The sequence below is a fragment of the Salmo salar genome, chromosome ssa21, assembly GCF_905237065.1.
Source record: "Salmo salar chromosome ssa21, Ssal_v3.1, whole genome shotgun sequence".
Taxonomy (NCBI): Eukaryota; Metazoa; Chordata; class Actinopteri; order Salmoniformes; family Salmonidae; genus Salmo; species Salmo salar.
In genome coordinates, this window is record NC_059462.1 from 33,305,193 (window position 1) to 33,317,957 (window position 12,765).

Consider the following 12,765-nt stretch of genomic DNA (forward strand, 5'->3'; position numbering starts at 1 on the left):
AAATAAAATATCATATCAGTCATGGGAACCTGGGACCTGACAAACCGGACAACTACATCCAACAAGAGTCGGAAGACATAGGGAGGTACAGATAGAACTAGCTAGAACCTTCTCAACGTGAATCTGGTAGGACAAAAAAGCAAGTCCAATTGTATCGTTTTGTTGTTCATCAGGTTCTACTGTAGCTGACAGGGTGACATGTTGTGTGGACTAACGGCATAAAACCGTGTGTATCACAAAGCATGATCAAAGCTACCCTAAATTTGAGAAACATTGAGAAATAGTTTGGTAGATTGTTTTTGGGAAATTAGCCAGTGATCTACCATGGATAAGCAGCTAGTAAACTATATAATATTGGCAAATACACTTTTCCCATGGGCTGCCCACACACACCTCACATCCCTACACCAGTTGTAGGTATCCATTCGCAGAAATCTTAGAAAGGCAACAGGAAAAGTGTATTGCCAATTTTATATTTTTCTAAATGTGATGATAGTGGGAAATGTTGATGCTCTCTGATAAAAGACAATTGAGATAATTTGCAAATATGTAATTATGTTACATAGAGTTATTTTGTTAGTAAACAGTGTCTGCGCAAATGCGCTTCGGGAATCGTCGCAAGGTGGCGGTAAAGTTTTTTTTCTACAGTAAAAAGACATTTGGATGTCTACGGTAAGTTCAAAGTTCTCTCAACTCGGAAGTTTCCTTGAGTAACTACATTTGTTGTTCAGAAAACTACAGTTAATTGACGCTTTGTGGACATATTCTAATTTTAACACATACAAACAACAAAAAGTACATATATTTAGCAGCTGGTAAAGCAGGTTGGTGTATTTGCATCATTAACTGTCAATGATTTCAGTGTTTTATTTTCAGTATAAAAGTGCTGCGGCCGCATTGGTTACCATTAGCCGGCTAACAGTTAGCTGCTATGTTAGCCAGCTAACGTCGTTACCTATGTGAAACCATTCGGTCGTAGCAGCTAGTCGGCTAGCTAGATATATTCTGTTTTTAGTTTGATTGCTTAGGTACATATCGGATATTTAGATGATGTTAGTTTGCTAGCAAAAATTCACAGTGATGTCCTTTATAGTGACTCGATAAAAGATGTCAAGAAGCAAGATGGCTAACGTTACTGATTCATTAGAAAAAATATAGTAGTAGCTTGTAGCTAACAAGAAATCGATTCATTGGCAATTTATGCTACATTAGTTATAGCTAGCTGGCCGGCCGGCCGGCCAACCAGATTTACAGTAATAGTACTGTATGAAAGACAGTACATCTACACATTTTTCGACACTGATCCCATTGACTCGCCCGCACCCCTCTTACATTCTCCCCTCCCTCTGTAGTCAGGTCATGATGACCACCCTCGTTCATGACACCACTGAGGCAGTGTGTCTGTGTCAGGAGTACAACCTGTTCCTGAAACCCATCGACAAGTTGACGGTGAGTGACACATACAGTGTCACATACACCATTTGGCTGGAAACACGACATTGAATTCTACGTTGGGCAGGAATGAGCGTTTGAATCAGAAAAGTTAACTCTCACAACCTCTACAAGCCAGGATGTTGAATAAAATGTAGTGCATTCAGATTTCTATCATATAAAGCTGGGGAAAAATATAAAATACATGCACAGATGCATGCACACTTGCCGAGCTCATGCATGTGTTTACATGGTTCTGTGCATGCTTCAGGTGATAGGAATCTGAATGCACTACCAGCGCTTTGAAAAGTTGATGTAATTATACTTTCCTGTGGATATATTGTCTCACGTTCCTACCGCCAAAAGGAACAACCGCACAGACAACCAGTAAAGTACGCTGAAATTAAATTTTATTCAACATTCTGTCTTGTAGAGGTTGAGAGGAAACATTCCTGATTCAGATGCGCATCTCTGACCTGACGTACAGTTCAATGTAATTCAACTTAGTGTTTCAGGCAAATACACCATACTCCTGTACCTGAAGTAATGAGCATCTCCAACGCAATGCATTTGACATCCAGATGAGCATGTATTACAGTAAAATGTATTTTATGATTTCTCTTCTAGTTGAGTGTGGCACTGCCCCAGCTGAAGCTGCCTGGGAAGAGCATCTCTAACTGGGAGGTGATGGAGAGGGTGAAGGCCATGGTGGCTCCTGAACAGTTCTCTGCCCTCAGGTTGGCATGTGCCCTGGCCATAGGAACATATTCATACTGTTATAGCCATAGGTCATGTGTGTTTGCATTTTTTATAGCTAAGATACAAGCAAGCTAATAACTCTACAATAACAGTAAAGCCATGACAGTACTGATAATATGGCCAATGGGTTGCCTGGTATCAATATTTTCTGGTATGGATATATGTATTGTATGAAGCTGTAATCATCAAGCAATACGTCTCACCGCTGTCTCTCCCCAGGATCTCTAAGAGCACCATGGACTTTATCCGCTTCGAGGGCGAGGTGGAGAACAGAGGGGTGGTGAAGATCCTACTGGCCAAACTGGATGGCAAGAGCATCAAACTCAGTGGCTTCACTGACATACTCAAGGTAACAGAAATGTTATGTAGTTTTCAAAATGTGTCAGGTAAAGTGTTAACAAAAACATCTGTATTTTTGGTGATAAAGTACCTTCCCCAAGTTCTTGTAAAACATAACTATTTTTCTCCTAATCAATCGGACTGATACATTTACGGGGAATAATACAACTGATAATAATTTTCCCTGGTCTGTGGGATGTCCAGGTGCGTGCAGTGGAGAATAAGATGGACTTCCCGACACGTTATGACTGGGACTCGTTCTTCCGTGACGCCAAGGACATGAACGATACGGTTCCAGGGGAGAGGCCAGACACCATCCACTTGGAGGGCCTGCCCTGCCGCTGGTTTACCCTGCCTGACGGTCCCCCTGATCGGCCCTCCGAGACGGCCCTGCAGACCATCTTCCAGGTAGGAAAGAACTCATTATATACACTACCAGTCAAAAGTTTGACACACCTACTCATTTAAGGGTTTTTCTTTATTTTTTACTATTTTCTACATTGTAGAATAATAGTGAAGACATCACAACTATGAAATAAACACATATGGAATCAGGTAGTAACCAAAAAAGGGTTACTACCTGATACTGTAGGGTACTGTACCTAACAATCAATCACTCAATCCGTCATCGATCAATCAATTACCCTAACACACACATCCTAATTAGGGCTGGGACGATACCAGATATATGGCTAAAATGAAAACACAAAGCAGACTTGTGGTCCTTTAAAAACCTGCTGTATGTAAAATATTGTGTTCTATTGCTTGGAATATAAATAAATGTGACTCTGGATGACAACATGTTTGTTTCCAACATAAGAAGTGAAATCCAGTTTGTGTTTTGTTTCCTTGCCACGATACTAATGAGTATCGCAACACTGGTATTGTCCCAGCCCTACACCTAACCTTATCACTCCTCCCAGGGCTTTGGTCAGGTGCGTCATGTAGACATCCCCATGTTGGACCCGTACAGAGAGGAGACTCTTGATAAGAACTTCAACACCTTCACCTTCGGCGGCCATCTTAACTTTGAGGCGTACGTCCAGTACCAGGAGTACGATGGCTTCGCCAAGGCCATGGACACACTGAGAGGCATGAAGCTCATGTACAAAGGAGAGGACGGCAAGGCTGTGGCCTGCAACATCAAGGTACTGAACTACACACACTATCCACACTACAGACACACAAACATACACACACTAAGGGGGATGAACCACATATAGAAGGGAGAGGAGGGTATCCACACTGTTAGATTTGGGTGAAGGTTGAGGCGATTGTCCTGCTGTGTTAGCACAAGAACCGCCATAGCCCAACGACCACTGACGTTTGATTTAGTAAAATAATAAAATAATCCCCCCCCCCCCCCCCCCCAAAAGAATGCAACGACCCTCCCTGACTTTTCCTTAAAGTTTGTGTTTTACCTTGCTCATTGGTCAGAATTTTGAAATCACAAACAAAGTGTTTCAAGCCTTTTTTCTCAGTTTTCTTCACACCTATTCCCATTTTAACCAGCTAAGACAATGCGCTGTAGGATGTTGGTACCCAGCCAGGGGCTAATGTGTCTCTCGCTCCTCACTGAATGACAAACGGATGAATGGCCGATAATTGTGCACATTATTTCATTTTAATTAGGCCTAACTGAATTAAGGAGGGTGAAGAGGTTCATGATTCAATTAAAAAGTATAATAGTGGAAGGATTAGTGTTTATGAGCCTATTTACCAACGTTGGCACTCATTTTTATAGCTAATCATTTGACCGCACGCCTTGCAGGTTGATATCATTGTCTTTTACTTTGAAAAAAATAATCTGTTACAGGACTGTTTTATTTACAATAACTATTACTTGTAAAATGTATTGTAAGGGAAATGAAAACATGCTATGTGTTGCAAAAGGCCTTTAGAATAATGCTAAACATATCCTTGACTCAATCCGAGTTGATGAGCGAGGGGAAACAAACGATGCCAGTCAGCCTGCGCAGCCACTATTGTGGCTAATCCTTATTGTGGCTAGCATCACATAGATGGATCCGACCACCATTTATCAGACAGTAGTTATTTGATTTATTAGGGTTATTTTAGATGATGACGCCTAGCTATATAGTTAGCTAGCTATAGCTACTAGCTAGCTAGCTATAGCTACTGAAACAGATGTCGTGTTGCTATGTTTTTGGGAAAGAACATTGTTTGGATTCATTTTTTTATGACCAGCACTGTAGGTGCGCGAGACAACTTTACCGGCACCATAGCATACATATCGATGAATAGTTGTGACATATGAAATACAAGTGATAGTGTAATCAATGTGTAATAACTACGTAAAAAATGTATGAATGTGTTAAATTATGTGACATGCAGTCATATTCAGGTCCTGATTGGTCAACCAGCTTATTTGACACGTCAAATAGTGATATTTGACGTGTATCTTTTTTGACATGCAAAGACCCAAACAGCATTCCATAGAAATCCTGATTGAGAACGAAATGACTGAACAACCAAACAGCACAGCAAGTAAGTGAAAGAAATAGGTTTTGATGATGTTTTACTGGTAATGGGGACATACGTAAATGCCAACAAAATAACATTTTGGTGTGTGTAACCTTTTATTTAACTAGGCAAGTCAGTTAAGAACAAATTCTTATTTGCAATGATGGCCTACCTCAGCCAAACCCGGATGACGCTGGGCCAGTTGTGCGCCTCCCTATGGGACTCCCAATCACGGCAAGATGTGATACAGCCTGGATTTGAACCAGGGACTGTAGCCTCTTGCACTGAGATGCAGTGCCTTAGACCTCTGCGTCCGTGTGTGTGTGTGTTAACTATTTAACTACTAGAATGATTAAAAGGCCTCTAAACATTTTGAATATCGGTTATCGGTATCGGGTTTTTTTTGTAAGGAAAATATTAGATATCGGTATCGGCCAAAAATGTCATATCGGTGCATCACTAGAAGTAACCAAAAAAGTGTTAAACAAATCAAAATATTTTATATTCTAGATTCTTCGACTTGCCACCCTTTGCCTTGATGACAGCTTTGCACACACTCTTGGCATTCTTTCAACCAGCTTCATGAGGTAGTCACTTGGAATGTATTTTAATTAACAGGTGTGCCTTTTTAATTTGTGAAATTTCTTTCCTTCTTAATGCGTTTGAGCCAGTCAGTTGTGTTGTGACAAGGTAGGGGTGGTATACAGAAGATAGCCCTATTTGGTAAAATATACATTTTTTTCTATTGTGTTATTGACTGTATGTTTGTTTATTCCATGTGTAACTCTGTGTTGTTGTTTGTGTCGAACTGCTTTGCTTTATCTTGGCCAGGTCGCAGTTGTAAATGAGAACTTATTCTTAACTAGCCTACCTGGTTAAATAAAGGTGAATATTTTTTTTTTTTTTTTTGAAGACCAAGTCCATATTATGGCAAGAACAGCTCAAATAAGCAAAGAGAAACGACAGTCCATCATTACTTTAAGACATGAAGGTCAGTCAATACGGAACATTTCAAGAACTTTTAAAGTTTCTTCAAGTGCAGTCGCAAAAACCATCAAGCGCTATGAGGAAACTGGCTCTCATGAGGACCGCCACAGCAAAGGAAGACCTAGAGTTACCCCTGCTGCAGAGGATAAGTTCATGACAGAGTTCAAGCAACAGACGCATCTCAACATCAACAGTTCAGCGGAGACTGCGTGAATCAGGTCTTCATTGTCGAATTGCTGCAAAGAAACACCAAGGACACCAATTAGAAGAAGAGACATACTTGGGCCAAGAAACACAAGCAATGGACATTAGACCGGTGGAAATTTGTCTTTTGGTCTGGAGTCCAAATTGGAGATTTTTGGTTCCAACTGACGTGGCTTTGTAAGACGCGGTGTGGGTGAACGGATGATCTCCGCATGTGAATTTCCCACCGTAAAGCATGGAGGAGGTGTTATGGTGTGGGGGTGCTTTGCTGGTGACACTGTCTGTGATTTATTTAGAATTCAAGGCACACTTAACCAGCACGGCTCACACAGTATTCTGCAGCGACACGCCATCCCATCTGGTTTGCGCTTAGTCCCACTATCATTTGTTTTTCAACAGGACAATGACCCAACACACCTCCAGGCTGTGTAAGGGCTATTTGACCAAGAAGGAGAGCAATGGAGTGCTGCATCTGATGATCTGGCCTCCACAATCCCCCGACTTCAACCAAATTGAGATGGTTTGGGATGACTCGGACCGCAGAGTGAAGGAAAAGCAGCCAACAAATGCTCAGGATATGTGGGAACTCCTTCAAGACTTGGAAAAGCATTCCAGGTGAAGCTGGTTGAGAGAATGCCAAGAGTGTGCAAAGCTGTCAGGGCAAAGGGTAGCTATTTGAAGAATCTGAAATATAATATATATTGATTTTGTTTTAATACTTTTTTTTTTTTTTTACTACATGATTCCACATGTGTTATTTCATAGTTTTGATGTCTTCACTATTATTCTACAATGTAGAAAATAGTCAAAATAAAGAAACACCTCTAAAATGAGTAGGTATTCTCACTTTTGACCGGTAATGTACCTTTGTCAAATAACTCAAAATTCAAGTGGTGCAGCTCTATTTCCAAATATCACTTTTTCCAAGAATATCCACGCTGCCCATGCGTTCAGCACATGACCACTCGCACGCTGTCCATGCGTTCAGCACATGACCACTCGCACGCTGTCCATGCGTTCAGCACATGACCACTCACATAGCAGCATTTCTCAGGCTACTAAGCAAAGACTAGTAACATAATACACTTAAAATATGCTATTGTTTTTTTTTTTTTCCATTTTCTTATTTTCACAATGTTTCTTTAGACCTACCAAAATGAAATTATAGTGGATTTCTTTGTGATGGATTTAACTCTTGAACTTGTGGTTTTTACTTTTAGCCTAGAGTAACAAACTAATTAAAACGCTATTAGGTTCTTTGAAGTAATTGGGGGGGGGGGGGGCTTGTGTAGGACAGCAGGTTTAAGGTCTTTTGGTGAAATGAAAGTCAGAAAGTCAGGTCCATTATAATTCCAAGGATCACTGGACCAAACCGGGAGGCCTGGTCCCTAATTTAGAACTAAACTGTTCTTCCTTAATGAAGAGAGAGATGGAGGGGCAGAGGGAGAAATTAGGAGAGAGAGATGTCTCTAATCCACGTGGGTCACAGCTTCTCAGCCCAAAATAAGAGAAAGAGGGGAGGGGATGAGGAGAGAGAGAGGGTGGAAGGAGGAGAGTGGCAGGGGAGTAGCACATCCTGTCTGTCAGGTGACCTTTGACATGACTAAACACCCGAGTGTCACTAGTGGACCCTGCAGTCCTACCCCAAATCACTCAGCTAACTGTCTGCCTGCCTGTCTGTCAGGTGACCTTTGACACCAGTAAGCACCTGAGTGACGTGGCTCTGAAGAGACGGCAGCAGGAACGACTGAGAATATTGGAGTTGGAGAGACAGAGGGAGGAGCTGAAACGCAAGGAGAAGGAGGAAGAGGAGAGACACAAGGAGGAGGAGAGGTATGCAGAGAAAAGAGATGAGGTCATATGCCTGGTCTGAAAACATTGTCCCCTGTCTTTGCCTCTTTAGTGGTCTGTAGTTCTGAGGGGACTGGATAGGTGTAAGGAACATGGTGATTGCTCCACCTCGCCTTCGAATGAGTGTAAGCGTCCACTATATTGCTGTCACCCATCCAGTCCTTCAGATCTGCAAACCGAAGGTGGTAGGAACTAAGCTACTAAGGCCTGTATTGGTAGACAGTAGCAGAGCTATGTATTAGACTAGTGAATGAACCATGCTTCTGCTGTGGTTGTAGGAAACAGAAGGAGGCGGAGGAGGAGGAAAAGGAACGGAGGAGGGAGGAGAGGATACGGAAACGAGAGCAGAAGCTGAGAGACCGGGAGGAGAGGAGGAACCTAAAGAAGGTGAAGAGGAGACAGGAGGAGGAGCAGAAGAAGTTGCAGATGAAGATTGCGACGGAGGAGAGAAGGCTGTTGTTGGCTCAGAGGAACCTGGAGTCTATACGCCTTATCGCTGAACTACTGGGCAGGGCCAAGGTACACACAGACACACACAGACTTGATGCATGGTGTCATTTAATGCACCAGTACTTACACCTATACCAATGCACATTTAATACAGACACATGCCGATAGGACCTACATTACAATCTGTGTCTTTCTCCTTCTCTCTCCCCTCCCTAGGCTCTGAAACAGCAACAGCAGGAGAAGGAGAGAGTGGAGAGAGAGGAGCGAGAGAAAGAGGAGTTAGCCAGGCAGAAGGAGGAGTTAGCCCGGCTGGAGCAGCTTGAGGCCTGCAGGCGGGAACAGGAGGCGGAGTTGAGACGTGTGGAGTTAGAGAAAGGGCGTGCCTTGGATCTGCAGCGCAGAGAGAGAGAGCTGAGGGAGAGACTGGTTGGTAACCTGCTGAAGAAGGCTGGAGGAGAGGGAGAAAACCAGACCTCCACCCAGCCCTCAGCCCTGACCATACACAAGGGAGACAGCTCCGACCTGAGTAAGACAAGCAGGGCCCTGGGGGTGAACGGGGTGAGACCGAGGGGAGAGGAGAGACCCAGAGCTATGGTACGATCACACGTCACTGAGAAACAGATGGGAGAGAGGCGAGGAGGCATGGAGGAGAGGCGAGGAGGCATGGAGGAGAGGAGAGGAGGCATGGAGGAGAGGAGAGGTAATGAATGGAGAAGCAGAGAGGCGAGGGAGAAACCTCGAGAAAGGGAGAGGAGTCGGTCCCATAGCCAGTGTAGGAGGAGGTACAGCCACAGCCGGAGACAAAGAAGCTCTAGTAGAAAGAGGAGTGATAGTCGAAGGAGGAGGAGGAGTCATAGTTCTAAGAGGAGAAGCGAAAGCAGACGGAGGAGAAGTCGCATTTCTAAGAGGAGAAGCGATAGCAGACGGAGGAGTGGTAGTCGTAGCCACAGGAGAGACAGTCACCATGGACGGGGCCGCAGCAGCAGGAGCACCAGCCATGATTGGAGCAGAAGCTCTAGTGAGAGGAGCCACAGCAGAGGGAGGAGGGGCCATAGACATAGTCGACATAAAGACAGCAGGAGCAGATCTAGTAGCAGCAGCTCTAGGAGTAGAGAGAGGAGCAGGGAGAAGGACAGGAGTACAGAGAGGAGTAGAGACAGGGACTCCAGGAAGCGTAGTAGGAGTCGTTCTCGTTCCAGACGACACTAAACGCAGCCAGAGGAGACAGAAGAGGACCCTATGCCTGGGTCTAGTTTAAGTGATGCATGGTCAGGTGTTCTAGTATGCTACTGTCTGGGCCATATCAGCTTCTTACACACACACCTCTTTCTCTCTCTCTCTCTCTCTCGCTCTCTCCCCCCAATGCTCTTTGTTCATCTCTAGTTGGTTTATTTACTGAATTAAAATGCTATACTGGTATTATGTTCTGTTTGACACATGTAGTGTAGATTCCATATGTACTGTAGATTGATCACGCGGTTAGTATGCGTCTCCTGTGTGGAAGGACACACAAAAAATACTTGATCTTTTTAGGGTCACAGTGAATGGCCTGGATTGTGTTTCAGAAGAACCGCTTTAGTTGGATTCTTGGAATTGTAGTTAAGTATTAGTGCTTCAGCAGGATGCAGGGATCTGTAGTCCTGTGGGAAAATGTCTAGTACAGTAGATAGACAGCTGTAGTTTAAGTCAAGCTTTTTACCCTAGGATAAAGTAGGGGGGTATTAAACAACTGACCGACGTTGGTTCAATTACTTGAATTCTATTTAGTTTGTGCCGTTTTTCTAGAGAGAAATCGAATCATTCATGAGAGAAATCGAAGCCAAAGACTTACAGGCTAAAGATGACCAGATGTCATGTTTCTGAGTTCCACGTTTGACCACCAGACGAGACCGTAGTTTTAGTTCTAACTTGGTTAAATGATAACGTCACTATGGCTCCTCCTCCCTCGGGAACTAGAAGCACAAGCATTTCGCTACACTTGCAATAACATCTGCTAACCATGTGTATGTGACCAATAAAAATTGATTTGATAATGTCACTATAACAAAGTGGTTCTGTATGAACATTTTAAGTTGCCTTATTGTTGAAAGTATGTAAAACAGAGTAGAGTGGTGTGAGTGGGTAATATTGCATATAGGTTGTATAAAGGTCAGGGTGTCAGGAGGCTCATCAGTCTGTACTGTATATTCTCATGTTTCTCTGCTCTGATGGGCGGCAGCATGTCTTCAACACACTTGTCATTTTATTTGTTGTAATAAAGAAACTACAAAAAAGTTGTGATTTATTTCAGATGTGTATTCTGACTGAATGCGTGGATAGCCTACTAACCTAATACCTACTAGGGATGGACATGAGTAATCGAGTACTGGAACGGACACCAAAGCTCGATCTTTAACCAGACATTTAAAAAATATATATCTATTCTACATTGTTTAAACTATTTGGTGGAATGTGCTTTGTGGCTGCCCGAACGGGCAAGTTAAATTTTGTCTTGGAGACGATGTTCATTTGCTTTGGCTCTAGTGTTGTATTTGTGCATTTGCGGGGCAAAACAAAAAATAAACAAATCCAAGCATCACACAGTTCTTCTCCCTAAATTCCCTTTCCCCTCAGTCTCATTCACTCAGTTGTATTCCGTCAGCTCCCTACACACAAGCTCCCTGTTAGGCCTACAGAAATAAATGCCTATAAAAAGTATGATTGGATACACAAGCTACATTCCTTGCCAAATGACGACAGCTTTATCACAAATTCTAAATGGACTGGGTGATTGAAGTAGGAAAATGTGTTCCAAGAACAAGCTGCAGTTTTGGAATAATTGCATCCTGTCTATTTTCTGCTTAGGCTACTTTGCAAACTGCTAGTGCCATGTAGAATTGGTTTGCCAAGGCCAGGGATGGTGTCACACTTTTTCCCCATCCCTAGCAAACACAGCTGATGAAAGTAATTGCATTCTAAACTGAAGATCATGTGTGTAACAAAGAAGTACATGTCTGATCAAATGACAAAACATTGTACATATTAGTTGATTATTGGAGTCAGGTGTGTTATCTGGGGCAAAAGTGTGATGCCAATCAGGCCCCGAGGACTGGAGTTGGCCATTCCTGGCCTAGGCTCCTCAAATTCAACTCTGGACCTCGAAGCCAGTGCCACTGTTTTTTTCATTGTTCCCCTCTAATCAGGCAGTGATTTAGATCTGGGACACCAGGTGGGAGTAATTCATTATCAGGTAGAACAGAGCCAGAAGGCTCTGGATCTCGTAGGTTAAGAGTTGAATACCTAGGCTATAACCCCCCGAAATATAGACCGGTTCCACACTGAAAATACGCAAAAACATTAGTTTGACAAAGACAAAGAGCGTATTTATCAGAATCATTAAGCATAGGCCTTCTCACCAAACATGTCATGGCTGTTATTCATCACCATGCACTGTTCAATGTGGAGTCGTTAATCCACTCAGAAAATAAAAAACAAGATGGCAGAATAATCTAAATCAAACCTCTATATCGAAAAAACTGATTTTCATTTGTATTCCTGAAAAAAGTGTAAACTCGCAAAATTGAGCCCCGTTTTCTAATTATTATACTTTGAAAAGAACTGTTGCAGACTATGCACATCACTATTCTGTTCTATTTTATTCTGTTATATTACATCTTTTACTATAAAATAGGTATCTGGACTAATGCTTTGGGAAATAACAGTGTGTTGTCTGATAAATTATCAAAACAAGGCTATGCCATTGCACAGCCATAGGCTTCTTCAAGCAAGCGCCACTGCTGAGGTTACTGCCTTTCTGAAGATTGTGTTCCATGATATAATATAACCAGTTGATATTACGGGTTAGATAAATTCATCTTAAATGGCGCTTGCTTTTTATTGACTGAATCAACAAAACATTAGGAACACCTGCTCTTTCCACGACAGACTGACCAGGTGAAAGCTATGATGCCTTATTGATGTCACCTTCAATCAGTGTATATGAAGGGGAGGAGAAGGTTTAAATAGTGATTTTTAAGCCTTGAGACAATTGAGACATGGATTGTGTATGTGTGCAATTCAGAGGGTGAATGGGCAAGACAAAATATTGAAGTGCCTTTGAACAGGGTATGGTAGTAGGTGCCAGGTGCACTGTTTTGAGTGTGTCAAGAACTGCAACTCTGCTGGGTTTTACACACTCAGCAGTTTCCTGTGTGTATCAAGAATGGTCCACCACCCTAAAGACATCCAGCCAACTTAACACAACTGTGGGAATCATTGGAG

General features: G+C 42.7%; 1 protein-coding gene across 1 annotated transcript; it reads left to right on the top strand.

The window, feature by feature from the left end:
* Window positions 1–683: 683 nt before the first annotated feature.
* Window positions 684–11,087, top strand: akap17a (A kinase (PRKA) anchor protein 17A). The gene is made up of 9 exons (XM_014165088.2): window positions 684–824; window positions 1,353–1,449; window positions 2,059–2,168; window positions 2,410–2,539; window positions 2,734–2,937; window positions 3,453–3,677; window positions 7,889–8,037; window positions 8,334–8,574; window positions 8,722–11,087. The coding sequence occupies exons 2-9, from the start codon at window positions 1,360–1,362 to the stop codon at window positions 9,712–9,714; spliced, it is 2,142 nt and encodes a 713-aa protein (XP_014020563.2). The 5' UTR covers window positions 684–824; window positions 1,353–1,359; the 3' UTR covers window positions 9,715–11,087.
* The last annotated feature ends 1,678 nt before the right edge of the window (window positions 11,088–12,765 follow it).